The following is an 18,028-nucleotide window of genomic DNA, read 5'->3' on the forward strand; positions in this document are numbered from 1 at the left end:
AAGAGAAAAATATATATGTCTATCAATCGACTTATTTCTTGTCTTACTTAATGGTTTTGGGGCCAATTGCAATCTCACAAATGATATATTGATACATTATGACTCCCAAGTATCCTGGGTGCAGCTATTTCTTGCTGTAGTCAAGAAACCCTGAGAAGTAACAGAACTATTCTCATGTTTGCAAAACCACTAAGGAGAAGGATATATATTTGTGTGCATATATACAATCCTTTTCAGGTCACACTAATCCTTCAGGCCACATGTTTATATGTTTCAGGCTTGTAGGAGACAGGGAGCTATTGATAGAAGAAAGACAGGGGTTGAGGTTAAGCCAGAGACAGTTGGTGTTAACACCTTAGCATTTGTTGAGGGACTGAAGTCTTTCAGGTTGCACATACACAATGACCATGGTGTGACCTTGAGCCCTGAGATTCTCACAGTAATGTTTTCTACTTCTCAGTGTGGAAAATACATATTCACATGTGTGTGCTTGTGTAACTATCTACATATAATATTCACATTTCATTTAATCATATATATTTAAAAGTTAATTTGCATATATATGTGTGTTATACAGTATATATCTCTGTATGTGTGTGTATCCATATAATGTCCATATAATCTTTAATATAATGTCTGTATAATCTTTTCTTTAATGTCCATATAATATAATGTCCATATAATCTTTTCTTTAAAGATTTATTTGTTTGTTTCAGAGATGGAGAGAGAGAGAAAGTCCATATAATCCCATATAATTTTAAGTTCCACATAATTATCCTCCTAAGTAATTAACATTTTTAAGACTTGGGCAATTGATTTCCCCAAGGGATAAGTGGAAAAGCATTTGATATTCATTCAGGTCAAGATTCTTCCTTTGAAAGGATATCTGTATATTCAAACTAACTCAAGTGGAAAAGAGGGTTTCTGATATGAATAGAGAGATCTCATGAAAACACAGGAGAGCCATGTCCTCGGAAAGGGGACATCATTAGCAAACAAAACAACCTCTCCCTCTCCAAGTATAGTCCTCTGCTCTTACTGTCTCTCTGTCTCTCTCTTCCTCTTTATTTTTCCATTTCCCCTTCTGACCCCGCTTCTCTCTCTGACTCCCCTTCTTGCTCTGTGTCTCCCTATTGACACATTGTCTTTGTTCCCAGCTTCTCATTGTCTACCTGTCCCTACAGAAGGACTAATGGAATGATTGTCACACCCAAATAATTCCACCCCGGCACCATCAACCTTCAGAAGCAGCATTTGACCTATTCTCCCAAAAACCAGCTATCATGCCTTGTGAATATTATTTAAGCCACACTTGAGCAACTCGGTTCTCATGAGATGTTTTTGTTTGACTCTGCTAAAACTAATAGTCTATAGTGAGAAATCTCTAACATTAGCTGTGATTGATGCAAAATACATAACAAAGAAATACACATTTGAGAAATCCATGCATTTGAAATGCCAGTCTCTTCTCGCATGTTTGATTGGATAAACGAAACCATTTAAACTTGAAGAGTGGCACCTCCATTGATTTATAAAGAACATTTGGCATTCTGTTCCACTAATGTAGGATATTCACTCACAATTGATATAGTTCTCAAGTATTCCTTAAATTCACATTTTTCTTGAGTGGAAATGAAATCAATTGGTACCTAACCTCTTAAAAATAAGACAATTAAGGTGCTACTCAATCTTTTCTTCTCCAGCTAACAAGATTTCTCTTACTTTTCCTCATTTAAAAAATCATTTTTAATCCTCCAGTGTATTTGACTCTGTTTTGAAAGTACGTCAGTTTCTTACACGTTTTGTATTCAGTTCTATAATTGACGCCATCTGTTTTCATTAGGTCCATGGGACAAATAACCAGTGTGTCGTTCATTAAACACAAAAACAGATTACACATGGGAGCTTATATAAGACAGTGACATTAAATTTCTCCACGTGACTGTCTTTAAGAGCAGAGAGGAATGAAACACAATCTAATAGCAGAAAGATTTTATGTGAATTCTTTTTTTCCCAGGAGCTCCAAAAGGCCAGCATATTTCCTGAGATACCCTTGAGATATGAACTCTTCCGTGGGGAATGGAATTGCCTGTATCTAGCCTTCTTTCCACACCCTTCCCTCTTTTCCTATCTTTGCATTCACCTCCTGCTTCTCTTTGGTTTCCAATATTTTCCCTTCCCTTTTCTGGCTCATCTATGTCCTTGGCTTACTGGCAGTGGCAAATTTCTTTAAAGCAATAATGATAATAATATAAGCAAGAGCTTTTTTGTATTATTCACTGTGTACCAGTCACTGTCCAAAGCATTTTGCATATATTGGTTTATTTATTCATTTTTAAAAATATTTTACTTATTTATTTGACAGACAGAGATCACAAGTAGGCAGAGAGGCAGAGGGAGAGGGGGAAGCAGGCTCCCTGCTGAGCAGAGACCCCCAATGTGGGGCTCTATCCCAGGACCCTGAGATCATGACCTGAGCTGTAGGCAGAGGCTTAACCCACCCAGGTGCCCCTATATTGGTTTATTTAATGAGTGTAATCATTTTAGGACTTAGGTACAATAACAATTTCTATTTTTCAGAAAAGCAAACTGAGGTTGGGTAACTTGCTTAGGAAACAAAACATTAGAGTGTTAGCAGAAAACTTATTTTCTTCTAAGTTTGTGTTCTTCAGTTCTGTGATTTGGAAACAAATGCTTCCCTTAATGGTCTTTATTCAGTTCAGCACAAATCTATTCAATGTTAAGCACAAGGGCGCCAGGTGGTTTGGTTGGTTAAGTGTCCGACTTTTGATTTCAGTTCAGGTCATGATCTCAGGGTCACGAACCCCGTGTTGGGCTCCATGCTGAGTGTGGAACCTATTTGAGATTCTGTCTCTCTTGCTCCCTCTCCCCCTCTCGTTGCCCTCCTCAACCCACTCACACACTCTCTCTCTCTCTCTCTCTCTCAAAAAAAAAAAAAAATTAGGACAGGTTTAGACTAGGAAGTGGAATATGAAAGAGAAGCAAAAGTAAATGAAACTCAAACCTTGAACTTAAAGAATTGACAGCCTCTTGGAGAAGACCAGATATAAGCGACAGTCCCAACAGAAGAACAAAGTGAGCTTTTCCATCATCATAATAAAAAATCTCCAAGGGCAAGTGGGAGGGTAGTAGCCTCCCATATGAGGTAACATTTGAGTTGGGTTTTAGATGGTGATAAAGATAAATTTTAAATTGGGCATGAATAACAATGACGAAAGCCAGTCCCTACTGAGCCAGCTATCATGCTACGTGTTCAACACCATTTAAGAGTTTTACATGAACTACCAAATCCTTACAACCTTCTCAGGTGGGTTCCATGATTATACCTGTTCAACAGAAGAGGCAGCGGAGGCTCAGAAAGGGCAGGAAACTTGCCCAAATTGCCGTCGTTATGTGATGTGCCAAGATCCACCCCAGGCAGCCTTGACTCCAGACCCTGTGCTGTGAACCAATAAGCTATGCAATGGCACCTATCAGCTAGCCATGCATTAAATTTCACCATCCTTTCTCTAGAAGAGATTTATTCTAATCTCATTTTCAATATTTTTATTATACCAAACCGACTTGGCTTTGTCTAACACTCCTTTTATTTTATTTTCATAGGAAAATATAGCTGGCTTCATGCTGTTCTTGCATAGGGCTGCTATACTATTTTGCTTGGATGTCCAAAGGGACACCATTCATGAGGGCCGGCTCTGGGACTGTAATGTGGGTCACAACCCAGACTACTCCCACAAGACCCGAGGTCAGGTGGGCTTCCTCTGCTGCCTCAGCAATAGATCCTGGAGAGGTGTGTTGACAAGTATCCCGAGGCTGTGTGCAGGCTCATCAAGGAGCAACGTGGGGTTTTGCAGGAATGAGTGCTGGGAGATCGACTGAGGTGTGAGGTGGACTGGCAGTGGTGTGGCCCAGAAAAGATGTGTGTGTTCTTTGCAGAATAGAGACATTCCTCCTAGGGTCAGTTTGGCTCTGACCCAAGAGCACTTCCTCAGGGGTTATGGGAATTGAACAGAGAGTATTGGGGAATGGACCAATAGAAACTCAGAGGCTAAGGAGGAGAAGATTTCTGGAGAGTGACTTGTGGGTCCTATTAAGGGGCCATTCAGAGAACTCTCAAAAGCCAGTTGAGAGAAAGAATAGCTTTAAGGATCTCCTAAACCAATAGAGCAGAAAGCCATTTTATGAGTCTCCGTTCAGAGTGAGTGCATTAAAAGCCTTGAAATAATACTGCGGAATTCAATGAGTGATAGAGCCAGTACCCAGGAAATGGACTTACTTCACTGGAAAGTTATTTTCCAAGCTGCCCCCACCCCAGATGCCTGTTAAATGTTAACATTGTTCTGGAGTCCTGGCATGTGTTCTCAGGTCATAAATAACAATGCTTGGGAGGACTGGGATTTTATCTATACCTTTAGCTGTGGAATGGGTGATTCAGAATGCCTGATGGTTGGTGAGGCCATGGGCCAGATGAGAATAAATTGGCCACAGACTTATTCTGCGAAGTTATAGTTTCCTCCGTGGTCTTGCGTGGGTGCTCATAAGACTTCATTCCTGCTGTCATTTCCAGGCAGCAAAAAGTGCCTGGGAATCTTTCCATTTCAACAGAGACTATCCGCCACCTTTTGTTTAACAAACAATGAAAACTTTAACCATGACAGAGATCTAGGCCTCCTTTCAGCATATATGTTTACTCCCATGTCACTAAATTATAACAAACGCTGCTAAAAAGACCGCAAAATCCTTAGTTTAAATTTATATCTATATGCAGGGAGAGAGGGGAAAACACACCTGATTTTATCCAGGCACACGTAATCGAACAGTTTTGTAGTAATTCTGCTAGCTAGGTTTCTAAGAGAAAATTGTTTATCATGTCTACCATTGCCCCCAGATGTATTTTTAGATGTTGATCAACGGAAAAAAAAAAAAAAAGTTGTTTGTTTGTTTGTTTGTTTTCGGTGAAGTACAAAAAGAGGGGATTAAAATGCAAGTGTTTTGTTTGGAGCCAGAAATTGCTGGCAACTCTAATCCAAGTTAATTATCACCTACCATCCTGTTTCTTTAGAATTTAATGTGGTTGCAGGGGACTGTGAGGGGCATGCAGACGGTCAACCTCTACTGAGGTAAATTGGAAAAAAAAAAAAAAGAAGAAGAAGACAGCCAGAGATGCTGGTTTAATCATTAGACATGCTGTATGCAGGCCAGATGAAATCCATGCATCCAGCGAAGATGAATGAATGGAAGCTGAGAGTCTGTAAGAGGTAGTCAAGGGAGAGGTCGGTTGACTGAAATGAGACCAAAGGAAATGAATTCAGTTCATGCATGTGTTCCCCAAAGAGAATGAATGGCGAACAAGTCTCTCCTGATGGGGAGCGAGTTAGAGCAACACTGGACCCTGATATGTCCTTACTGAGGACGGTCGTCCTGCTTCTGCCCTGGGAGACAAAGTGACCTGGAGAGCTGGCCAGTGGTTGTGACATTCTTTGCAAAACTGGAATTCTTCTCCTCTCCCTTCAGAAATCTACTTTTCCTAGATAGGGACATGGGTTGTCTCTACAGCTAGGCATTTGTTGGACTTTGGGTTTAAAAAATATATATACATAGGAGCTCCTGGGTGGCTCAGTCATTAAGCGTCTATCTTCTGTTCAGGTCATGATCCCGGGGTCCTGGAATCGAGTCCAGCATGGGGCTCCCTGTTCAGCAGGAAGCCTGCTTCTCCCTCTCCCACTCACCCTACTTGTGTTCCCTCTCTGTCAAATAAATAAATAAAATCATATATATATATATATATATATATATGAATATATACCTAGATTTAAAAACAAGGAAAATATTGAACCTACAGAGTGATTTTTCCTTCATTACTCTCCAGTGCCTTCCTAGACCTTTACCTTGCCCTCTACTCATCTCTCACTGTGGAGATTAAGAAAGAAAAAGTAGTGCAAGGATCGGACCCAAGAACCCCTAATATACATACTTGTATGTGTATGTATGTATCACATGTATGTAAACATTTTAAAGTAAGCTGAAGTCTACATGAACCACAGCACACTGAAAACACAATCACAGTAATTGTAATTATATTAAATTTAGTATGTTTTAAATACTGACCTATGATCGATGGGCAGAGTGAACTGTTTGTCTTATGGTAACTTCACTGGGTCCCTTCCCACCCATCCTCACATCTCAAACTAAATAGTCCTTTCTCATGAGGCCTTCCCTAAAATCAAAACGAGCTTAAGAGCCTTCTGTTATTCTGTGAATCTCTTTAATATGGCTTTTACTTTGTCGTGTCAATGTTTTATGTGTTTCTTCATTTTCTTTCTATTTTCTCCAGCATCCATAAGCTTCATTAGGGTGGGAACCATGATGACTTTACTTACCATGCTGACTTATCATAGTGCCCAGAACATAGTATCTGCTCAAATATCATCCGTAGAAAAAAAAAAAAAAAGATTGTAAGTCATTTGCATGTGATAATCAACATCGATGTTACACTACCAGACCAAGTTTCAAATGCATTTTTTTTCTTTGTGCTAATTGATAAGTATCTGGATGGTATTGACGTTCATAGTATTCCTTGTTGCTGTGCACGGGTAACCCTTCATCAACAAATACAGACTGCCTGGATTTGAATTCCAGCACTGCCACTTACCAGCTGGTTAACTACGAGCAAGTCACTTGACTTCTCTTAACTCATTTGTGAAATAGGACATTAATAGCACTTGTCTCTTACGTTTATGAGACTAAATGAGCTAACACTTATTCTTATGTAAGTGATGGAAATAGGTGATAAATGAGCCAAGTCTCTACAGCAGCATACAGTGTTCATAAACAAGCAACAAATGTGTAATAAATGTATGTTTTAGATAAATTTATAATACATGTATTATATATGTAGTATGTATGCATTTATCCATCCAACCGACCTTTCCCCTCGCTAGATGGACTTGCCAACTTCAAAAGTTTCCTGAAGTCTGAATTCAGTGAGGAGAACCTTGAGTTCTGGCTTGCCTGTGAGGACTACAAGAAGATCAAGTCCCCTGCCAAGATGGCTGAGAAGGCAAAGAAAATTTATGAAGAATTCATCCAAACTGAGGCTCCTAAAGAGGTAGGTCTTGATGGGTAGGTGGCTGAGTGCAGCCACTGTTCTCTGAGCTGGGGAGCAGAGAGGATGGAAACCATGCTCCTGGCACGTCGTGAGCAGTTAGCAAATACCTGTGAGGTGAATGGACGTGGACACCCTGATCCCAGGTCTCCCTCCATGTGTGACTTCAGACAGGTCCCTAATTAAAGTCCTCCCATCCTCAGTCTCCTTCGCTGGAAACATCTTACATACATGCATGTTTGTGTACCTAGAGCATGTTTAAAACGGAGCTGTCATGACTTTAAAAATTCTCCAAGTCTTGTATTTTGACTGAAAAATTTACCAGTTCGTGTTGATGAGTCACAGATGGACCCATATAACACACTCACACAGGCAAGTAGCAACCTCGATTTCCTGTCTCTGAATATTCACCTCAGGCTTTTCACGGCAGGAACTGGTGGAGAAACACAGTGGCAAGAACCAGAACTAAGATTTTGAAGAGAAATGGCCACACCTAGTTCAATATGCAGATGATTTGTACGTTGCAAATTGTCATTTGATCATATCTAAAAGTAATGCAAAAATATGTTCCTGGCTCAGTGAACAGAGGCGTGTTTATCGGAATGATTCATTAGAGGAGGCCTCTGAGTGGAAAAGTAACAGATAAATAGCAGTTATTAGCAGCTGGATACAATGTGTTGGAGTTTTAAACACATCCCTTCTTTTTTCTTTAAGACTTATTTATTTATTTGAGAGACATACAGAGAGAGAGAGAGGCAGAGGGAGAGGGAGAGAGGACCTTAAGCAGAATCCCCACTGAGTGTGGAGCCTGACCTTGGGCTCCATCTCATGACCTTGACATCACGACCTGAGCCAAAATCAAGAGTTGGTTGATGAACGAACTGAGCCACCCAAGTGCCCCAAGACATCCCTTCTTTTAAACATTAAGATTAGGAAAGAGCTTTATACTTCTCTGATATTCAATCATTCTGAGTAGTATTGCCTACCTAGCTCAGTCTATGCTCAGTGTAAGAGAGGGAAGAAGCATTGCTTTAGTGTGGCAGGAAGAATAACAGAGTGGGAACAGCGTGGTACACATCACGGCCTGTCCTTCCGGAGCATTAGTGGGCATGCAACTTAACTCCATGGGGCTTGGAGTCTTTACGTGCAGAGGCAGGCCCCAGATGTCAGCTCTGAGGCTGCTCTGTATCATCTTGCCCCGTCCCTGCAGATAGCACTCCAGCCCCTCTCACCATGGAAAATCTCACCACACTCTCAACTCCTCCATCCTAGACCTTGGAGCACAGCTCATGCCCCCGTCCAGCCCATTCTGGCCTGGCACTCCCCCATCAGGCTTATGTTCCTGACTCTGCCTCACCAACATCCTCTGAGTCCAGATGGTTTTTCTCAGAATCAAGGACCTCTAGCAGCCCAGGAGAGACCCAGAATGTTCTCCAGTGTTCCAATTCAGAACCACAGGCTGGCTTGGATTCTGTGTCTTTCTCTTCTACAGCCAGATAGTTTAAGGGTCCTTAAAGTACATGAAATGATAAATAGTGATTTCTCTCAAATCACACTCAGGCACACCCACGCAGGCTGTACACTGCACAACTCCAGGGGACCATTCACAGGGACCCTAATATGAACGGTGTCCCCGGGACTTGTGTGATGTGTTGACGCTGCACCCAGGACATAGAAGCCACAATGCCTTCCAACCCTGCAGTCTACTGGTTAAAAGCCACATTGCTAAGCTTTTGAGTCCTCTCTCTACCACTGCCGACCTTGAGAAAATAGCTTAACATTCTGCTCCTCACTTGTAAGATGGAAATGTCAGTATCCGCCTCCGAGCTGTGAGGTTAAATGGGTTCACAGGCACAGAGCCTGTTAAAATAACGTTCCCCGCAAAGAGCCTGCACAGACGAAGCACTCGATAAACATTAGCTGCTATTCTTGCTGCTATTCTGTCAAAAGCATCGTTTCCTGGTTTGTTTCAGGAGAGACCAATCCTTGCTCCTCCAGAGCCATGCACAAGGTCCTGGGTCCTGGCCAGCATTCCTTTCTCCCCTTCGCTCTCTCCACCAGGCGTGAAACCTGGTGGGAAGGAAGGAAGGTTGAGGGATTATGCGTTAGGACACCTGGATTTGAATTCTGAGTCTTGGATGCAATTTACACGTCTTAGCTCGGTGACCTTGAGAAAGTCACTGAAGCCGTGTGTGTGTGTGTGTGTGTGTGTGTGTGTGTGTACATATATATGTATATATATATATATATATATATATATATATATATATCTCCATTTGTAGGGTTCTCATGAGGATTCGATGCGGTGTGCACATACTAGCTGCCAGTGGAGGGTCTGACACCCAGCGGGTGTCTAACACTGCTTGGGTCTCCATCTGATTCCTGCATGTATGGGAGCATCTTGCCTTACCCTATTGCCTCTAAAACAGAAATGATATTGCTCACTTTTTATGATCCTTTGCCCCTCATGTGTTTTACTGGTGAGAAATTCCACTTCCCTCCCCACCTGCCATCAAATCCTGCAACCTGAGCGGACTCGTGACCCTGTTTCCTGGCCCACAGGTGAATATTGATCACTTCACAAAGGACATCACCATGAAGAACCTGGTGGAACCTTCTCTGAGCAGCTTTGATGTGGCGCAGAAGAGAATCTATGCCCTGATGGAAAAGGATTCACTGCCTCGCTTTGTGCGCTCTGAGTTTTACCAGGAATTAATCAAGTAGTAGTTCAGTCGGGCTGTGAGAATCACCCTGTGAGTTACTTCCTCCTTAATACCCTGTGTTTTCCAGCAGCCTGCGTATCTTCCCACAGCAGCTTCATTCAAAGATACCCAAACGGGGAAAACCCCAGGGAGCGCTGCTTACTCTTTCTGTGCACTTTGATGTTTATCTGTCCTCTGAATGCCTTCCTTTCTTGGGGTCTTCTTCTTGTCTGGTCCTTAATTAAGTTCTCAGTGTGTTCTTGTCAAAGCTAATCAGAATTGCAGAAACATTCTGCTAAAGGCGTGCAAATACAAGACAAGAATATGATATCATTGAATGTAGGTCCATTTGTTTTGGGTATTGAATTCTCCATCTAAACCGGTCTGAAAAGAATGTGGATGTAGAAAGACCAATTTCAAGTGAGATTAATTGATCTCATTTGTTGTTTTAATTCTGACCCGGGGCAACCAGTCCTGTATTTCTGATTTCGGTTAGTAAAAGGTGAGACGAATTTTATGAAGCAGCCATTATTTGATTTTTTTAAGCAAATACATTATGTAAAATATCAATTTTCCCTTTAGAGGGTCTTTGTGTTGGCTGGAGGTCACTAACGAGAGATATAACCATGAATGTTTCAAAATCAATCTGAATACAATCCATATTGATTCTTTCCTTATATCTCTCTTATACTCCCCCACCACCCGGTCACCATATTCTTTATTAAATCAATGACCTGGCAACAGAGTATTTAATAAATGTATATATGCCCTTAGTATTTAGGAGCAATGTTTCAATTTTCAAATTATTTTAAATCCATGTGAGTATAAAATTCCAAAATTTTCAACTCCAATCATGTCAAATAAAACAGATGCTGTCCAGCACTATGTCCCTTACCTCAATATCAGGAGAGCTATACACTAAGATGGAAAAATTCTATCAAGCCTAAAATGGTTAATTACCCTATGATGCCATCTGTTTGTTTAGAAAATGATGATTTTCTTCAAAATACCAAATTATCTTTATAATTTGACTACATATGAAGGCTTTCTAAGTAAGACAGAGTTTCAAAGGACCCTGCATTTTGTGAAATGATTAACTTTTTTTTTAGCATCCCATCTTGCCTCCCTACTCTGTTCCCTCCATTAGCAGATCGTATTTATCCTGAAAGTGCACAGTTATGCCCCAATGTACCTTGCACGCAGCTGACTGATAGGCCGTGGTATTTTTTCGTAGTTTTTACCTTTTAATTCTGTCTTTCATTATTGTTAAGGCTTGCTAGAACTTTTTTATTGTCTTTAGTAGATTTGATTAAGTAGTGATTTACATAATTTAGTAATAAAGAGAAGCAAGCTAACCATGTATAAGGCTAACTAACCAACATGAGGATGTTGAGTTAATTTTGAAAGAAAGTAGCCGTGAAAGGATGAATAAAGTTCTGAAATTTTGAAGGAGAAGATCACATTGTTTAGTCTTGTATTTCCTCCTTTCACATTCTTTTCTTCTCCACACACTCATGATTTTCCATGTTTATGGCCCATTTATCCAATTGTTTCCTAAGAATACTGAAAGCGAAGCAGCCATGTTACTGTAGTCTCCAGGCGAACTCTGGTTGTGTTGGTTGGCTCTTCTCTGTGTTTGCTCTTTGGAAGGATAGCGTGCCCTTCTGAATACTTGCCATTTCACATTCTGAGAGTGGGTTGGAGTGAGTGGGTCCACTGCCAACAGTCGCCAATGTGGTGAGAGTCCTTTCATAGTTGGAAACATTCCTCACTTCAGAGATACTTGTCACCAAGCAGTCAACAGCTAGTCCAAATCAACACTGTGAGCATCAAGAAATCCTCCCTGCATACATTTGTGTAGAAGTGACACACAATTCAGAGCAGAACTTCCTGGCACCACCTTGCTCAGCATCTGTCTACACTGCCCAAATTGGCATCAAATCTCCAGCCCTTTATTTTCTCATGCAGCTAGAAATGTTAAGAACCCAAGGATCTAGGTGAATTATTGTTCTTGGATGCCAAAGCATTTTTAAGCAGAATGTTAATTGAATTGAAAATTCAAAAACTTTTTATTCGCATGATTTCAAAGAGCCAAATGTTTGAAAATACCCAGAAAATGTACTAGCTATTACAGAGCTCACCCGGCTGGTTGACGTTACACAGGCCCAGATCAGCTGTATTCACCAACTGACTGCACACCCTCTGTCAGTGGGTAGGACTTGTGGGTGTAGAGTAAGGAGGGCCTTCCCCTTTTCATAGGCTGAACTCAGGAGGCAAAGGGCAGGAAAAGCACCACCGCGAGGACAGACAGTGAAGGAAAAAAAAGAATGAATGCTTTCCAGTCAAACGATGGCATGTAATATATACCAATATAGGATTTTAAATTTATAGTTTACACACACATTAGAAACTATTCTAACACAGGAAGTGATAAAATTGAAAGGAATACAAGTATGACAACCTAAAACAAGAAAGCAATCATATTAAAATTGCCCCCAAAAAGTTCTTTCTAATCTTTTTAAGGTGCTGTTAAACTTAGGAAAAAGATGGGGGGGAGGGAGGAAACAGTGTTACTGGAAGTTTCCATGGTAACACAAAGAAAATAACATTCTTTTAGTTCTGGGAAATTAGAGAAACTGGGATGGTCTTTCCAGGAAGAAAAAGAAATGTGGAACATCTCTTTATCACTCCCTCTCCCTCCCCACTTCCCTCCCCACTTTCTCTCGAGTAAATTTCTGGGAAAGCAAGAAACTGTATGCAAGAGTCCTGTTGGGCTTGGTGCTCTCATTTTCCTCCCTCGTGGAAATGGAACTACAGTCGTAAGTGATCTGGGATGTAGAGAGGTAGCGGAGCCAAACTGTGGTCAATGGGAAGAGGAGTACACGCTTCTCACTCTTGAAAGAAACCCAAGATGAGGCCAGGGAGTGGCCCACAACATAAGATTTTCTGCCTGGGCTTGATATAGTTTGGGGTTGACGTCAGTTTAGGGTCCAAATTGGACCAGAGTAAAGAGTTAGACTGTTGATTCTAATGAAAATTAAGAGGCTGTGTTTATCTACTAAAGCAGGGCTTGCTCACGTGAACAACACACACACACACACACATACACACACACACACACACACCCCTTCTCCCAGACAGACCTTCTGAGACGGAGAACTGAGGCCTTTCAGTTCCTTTGCTTTCACATCAGTAACATCAAATATATGGAAATGTTTTGCTCCCCATGCCCTGCAAACTCTAATTCTCTATTGTGTAAATTATACTATCAGTAGAGTTCAGTGTTTAGTGCATGATGAGAGAAACTTGGTGAAAGAAATTGTTTTTATTTTTACGCTCTTAAATCTGTGGATTTTCTTGGTTGATGGGTTCTCTCTCTAGACTCAGTTTCAGCATGATGGGGTTATTAGTTGTCTCCCAAGGAATAATAGCTGTTCGGAAGTTTCAGTAAAAACTCGACCATCACCACATCAACGGATACCCTCAGAAGTGTCCCCTGCCAGGGCTTTGTCAAATTATTTGTCCCATCACAGGTTTGATCATGAAAATTATTTAACAGACTATCTGTATTTAGCTGCGCATTCTCCCTGTTTGCTGGGACTTAGCAACTTTGGGAGATAAAGGCTCAGGGGAAGAACGGGAAGAGAGGACAGAAGGGTAGTGGTGAAGAAGGGAGTGCCCACACCTAAGAAGTTAATCCATTTACTAGGAAACATTTAAGAACAGCTCCTTTTGACTGAATATCAAACCACATTTTGCTGTCATCACTAGGATTTGCAAACAAGGCATTCTTTGAATCACAGTGCAGCTAGATGAGGAAATTCATTTTCAAATCCTAGAGAGTCTTGATTAGAAGGAAAAATAGATGTAGAGGATCGGCTTTCCCCACTTGGGTCACCTGAGTGGGGGAACAGAGAGTGGAGAACTGAGTTTCCAACCGTCTAAACCCAAGAGCCAGGGAACTCTGTGTAGGTTCTGGACGTGAGGTCCTCACGCGTCTCCGTATATCCTGACTGACTTGTCGTTAGACCTCTCTGGTTTCTGGTCTCCATTCTATTGGATAAACATGTACATGACACTTGGGAGGAGGCTCTTCAGGTAACAATTTACAGCTGTTGCTTGGGTTCAACATACTTTTCCTCAAATAGGGCATGTGGCAGTCCAGGGCAATTGATAGCCAAGGACAGTCCTCCCTCAGTATCAGTGAACCATCGTACAACTGAAAAGATCAGCTCTTCCAACTGAGGAGAAATTTGCAGCTTTGGAAACTCAGAGTAGAGAGTGAAGGGAAAAAAATGTCTTGGGAATATTATCCTCACCTCACAGTTTAATAATAATTTTCTTATCTTATTTTTCTAGTAGAGAAGCTACACATCAAGCTTATTCAAATCCAGTTTAAGAAGCCTCTTGCAAGTTACTTGTTTTCTCACTTGAGGTATTTTCCCTCCCCACCTCACCCACCCCATACCCCCCCTTTCTCTCTTCCCCCTGCAAGAGGAAACATTTAATATAGCAGAGTCTAATCACAGTCATGTCATAATGGAGATATTAAAAGCATTTAACTTCCTGTCTAGGAAAATGTATAAGCTAAGGCATAGACAAAACAGTGGGAAATGCTGAGAAATTTTCCAATGGAGAGAAGTAATCTGGATCATTTTTTGCTAAAAGTTCTTTTTATGTTATATAGTATCAGGATTTGGGAAAACTAAATTTTTTTTTAAATGCTGGAACCCACATCTTCAGGAGACACATACCAGAGACAGGAGTAGAAATGAAAGGTTGAAAATCCAACTGTCAGCATTTATCCTGTAAATTTTTCATTTAGAAACAATTGTATTTATCTTCTGATTTTGTAGTCAATATGTTGTGTACTGTGTGACTCATACTTCTTGGTAAATAAAGCACCAAACATGTACCTGTAACCATGATCACGTATATTGTATTAAATATATATCTGTCTAACAACCTCTGTGAGTCCTTCTTCACTCCTGAATGTGCTTGATATGAAACTATGCCCAAGATAGGCTTCTTTGCTCACTGTGCTCCTTACACCACGTGAGCCCTCGATCATTTGGGATGATCCTTATCCTAATAAGCATCAATTACAATATCCCCTGACAGCAAAACTCAGAAAGGGAGATACAAAGTGCCCCAGACTCTCACACTCTGTTGACTACTTTCTCTTGGATTCGAATGGCAACTTACTGACCTCACTGTTTGCTGTTAGAACTAAACACATTGCGTCATTTGGATCCTGCAGTAGTCAGTGAATATAGTCATTCCTTTCTCCCCTTGCACTGGTGAAAGAGCTGAAATCCTGGTGCTTTTTCAAGCAGCTCACGTCCATGACCTTAGATTTGATGCTCAGAGAGGTTAGGTGATGGGCTGAAATTATCCAACTAGGGCTGGGACTGGAGGTTAGGGAAACTTTGTGTACAGAAAGGAGCCTAAATGGGAGCAGATTTGCAGGGAGAAACAATAATGAGAAACATTTGGAAGAGAGAGAAATTGAAAATAATGTCTATTCTGGTCTCTGGCAGTTTATTAGATCTCATTCCAAGTCCCTATGAAGCCTAACTATATTTCATGTAGATGCAGTGGTCCTAAATCATTTCATTGCCACCTATCCACCTCTATTCTCCTCCATATCTTGGATGAGGGGTGCCTAGTGGCTCAGTTGGTTGAGCATCCAACTCTTGATCTCAGCTCAGGTCTTGATATCAAGGTTGAGAGTTCAAGGTCCACGATGGGCTCCATGCCTACTAAAAAACAAAACAAAACCAAAAAAAAAAAACAAAAAACAAAAAACAAAAACCTGGGGCGCCTGAGTGGCTCAGTGGGTTAAAGCCTCTGCCTTCTGCTCAGGTCATGTTCTGGGAGTCCTGGGATCGAGCCCCGCATTGGGCTCTCTGCTCAGCGGGGAGCCTGTTTCCCTTCCTCTCTCTCTGCCTGCCTCTCTGCTTACTTGTGATCTCTGTCTGTCAAATTAATAAATAAAATCTTTAAAAAAAAAAAAAAACCTATATATCTCTATCTATCTTGGATGAGTTTCTGAGAGTTTCCATTCAAGAAGTGCATGGAATGCGCTGGATCCTGGCCAAAGAACCAAGTGGCGCTTGGAGACCTTGGAGGATTGGAGATTTATCTTACACTGAAAGGCTCAGAGGAGAGTGATCTCTCAAGGTCTGAGCTCTGGGCACAAACAAAGTGGATAGTTTATACACTTTTACTTCTGTATCTGTGTCACTCTTGAAGCTGTGGCAGGAGGGGCTAGGAGAAAACCTGGAATGCCCTAGGACCAGGACTGGGATTCCCCAGCTAGATTGGCTGGCCACCTCAGAACACAGATTTTCCTTATCAGAAGTATTACTAGATCGAAGATCATTGGTACTTTTGTCTTCCCCATGGAGAATTGATGTTCTGAAGATCACTACAAGTTGGTGGCAGAACAGAGTGCCCTCTCAGACTCCTGTTTGCTCCACTAGACCAAAGGAGCCACACGTAATTCCTCAAAGCATTAAGGTTACTCCTTTTAACTTGAGCAAAACAGGCTACCCTAACACCACCCAAGTGGGGATCCATGCTATCATCTGTCAATGATGTAAGCCAAGTTCTCCAAGCCATATGATCTCCAAGGCACATTTTGCTAATTTTGCATTTTCTAAATCAGCAGTATCTGGAAAAATTAATTTGCTCATAAAACACTTTCCACATACCTTTTCAGATGGCTTCCCAGTGCCTCGGTGCATTTTTCATTTGAATTAGTCTCAGCTGGAAAATTCCTGGTCCAATTTCCATGATTTTCTACTTTTGGGTCAAATTCTACCCTTTCAATGTTTTCACTTGTTAAAGTGAATGAAAATTTTATTAGAAAGCAAAGCCTATGAGGAAGAAATCATTGTTCAGTCTTTGGCAGCAAAGGGTTCAGAGCCAGACTGCCAGGTCTCTTTCTATTTCCAAATGACTTTCACATGGAAGAAGACTGAGCTTGAGGCAGGCAGACCAGGATGGGCATGCCTTCCTACAGGGGAATTTGGAAGTCTTAGCTATGTCTTGAAGATCTGGCGCCTTGTAACCGCCACTGGAAGAAACTGTCTGGGACATGTGGCATGGAGATCCCTGCCTTGCACTGTCCTGCCAATGCCCAAGACCTCTGTTCTTCCAAGCAGAGTTGTTGGGAAACAGAAGACTTAAGGAAGAATTGGAGCCCAGAGGCTTTAGTGAATAAGGGTAAATGGACCTTGATGTTCCTTTATTTCTTTTAACTGAATATTTATTTTGGCTGCTTTTTATTTTTTTAATATTTTGACTGTTTTTCATTTAGTAATTAAAGCCATAACTTTCATTTTTCTAAATATTTTATTTATCTGCGAGAGAGAGAGAGTGCACAAGCAGTGGGGGAGGGGTTAAGGGAGAGGGAGAAGCAGGCTCCCCACTGAGCAGGGAGCTCAATGACAGGGTACTCAATCCCAGGACCTTGGGATCATGACCCGAGCCAAAGGCAAACGCTTAGCCAACTGACCCACCCAGGTGCCCCTAAAGACATAACTTTTATGTCTTCTTGAGTTTCTCCAACAATTGTACTGACAATGAGCAGAGAAGTGATACAGGAAGAATCCAGATTCAGAAAATGTCAGCCCTGGAACAGACATGACAAATGTCCTGCACGCAGGATGAGAGTGCGGTCTTCCTCTGTCCATGAAAATTTTCTTCAGCAGAGGTGCCAGCAATTGGGGTCAGCCCTTGAAAGGAGAGGGGGCAGTCATTGGTCTGGCCGGGGAGGTGAACCAGATTGCCCTGGGGCATCAGTCCAGCTGTCACACACAAAAAACCACCCTGCCATCCTAAGAAATTATTCTTCCCGATCTTCATTTTAAAGATGAGGAAACTGCGACCCATAGATGTGAAATGGTTTGTCCAAAGCTACACATCTGGATAAATAGCATGATTCACTGATGAACTGATTTCCAATCTGGGGTATTTTTCCTATGGAACAAAGGTCATGGTATGCCTCTCTCACAGATCTACAACCGTGAGTGTTCTCAAAGTTGATATCAAAGAACTGTAAGATGCCAGAGAAATGGTGGGGCTTTTCTGGCCCAGAAAAGCTGTGCTTCCCAAAAATATATGTCTCTCCTCTATCTCTATAAGAATTTCCTCAATCAAATGGCCTTTTGGGTTAACAAAGCGCTCCTTTAAA

The 18,028-nt window shown here is 41.4% G+C and overlaps 1 protein-coding gene across 1 annotated transcript in view; it reads left to right on the forward strand.

Annotated features, from left to right (window-relative positions):
• Nucleotides 1-14,750, forward strand: part of LOC111151144 (regulator of G protein signaling 5) — a 49,154-nt gene extending 34,404 nt beyond the window's left edge. The window contains exons 4-5 of the mRNA XM_022508937.1: nucleotides 6,963-7,129; nucleotides 9,689-14,750. Coding sequence (XP_022364645.1) covers nucleotides 6,963-7,129; nucleotides 9,689-9,850 — 329 coding nt within the window. The 3' untranslated portion in view covers nucleotides 9,851-14,750. The remainder of the gene's footprint in view (nucleotides 1-6,962; nucleotides 7,130-9,688) is intronic.
• The last annotated feature ends 3,278 nt before the right edge of the window (nucleotides 14,751-18,028 follow it).

The sequence above is a fragment of the Enhydra lutris genome, unplaced genomic scaffold, assembly GCF_002288905.1.
Source record: "Enhydra lutris kenyoni isolate GAN:26980312 unplaced genomic scaffold, ASM228890v2 scaffoldscaffold25, whole genome shotgun sequence".
Classification (NCBI taxonomy): Eukaryota; Metazoa; Chordata; class Mammalia; order Carnivora; family Mustelidae; genus Enhydra; species Enhydra lutris.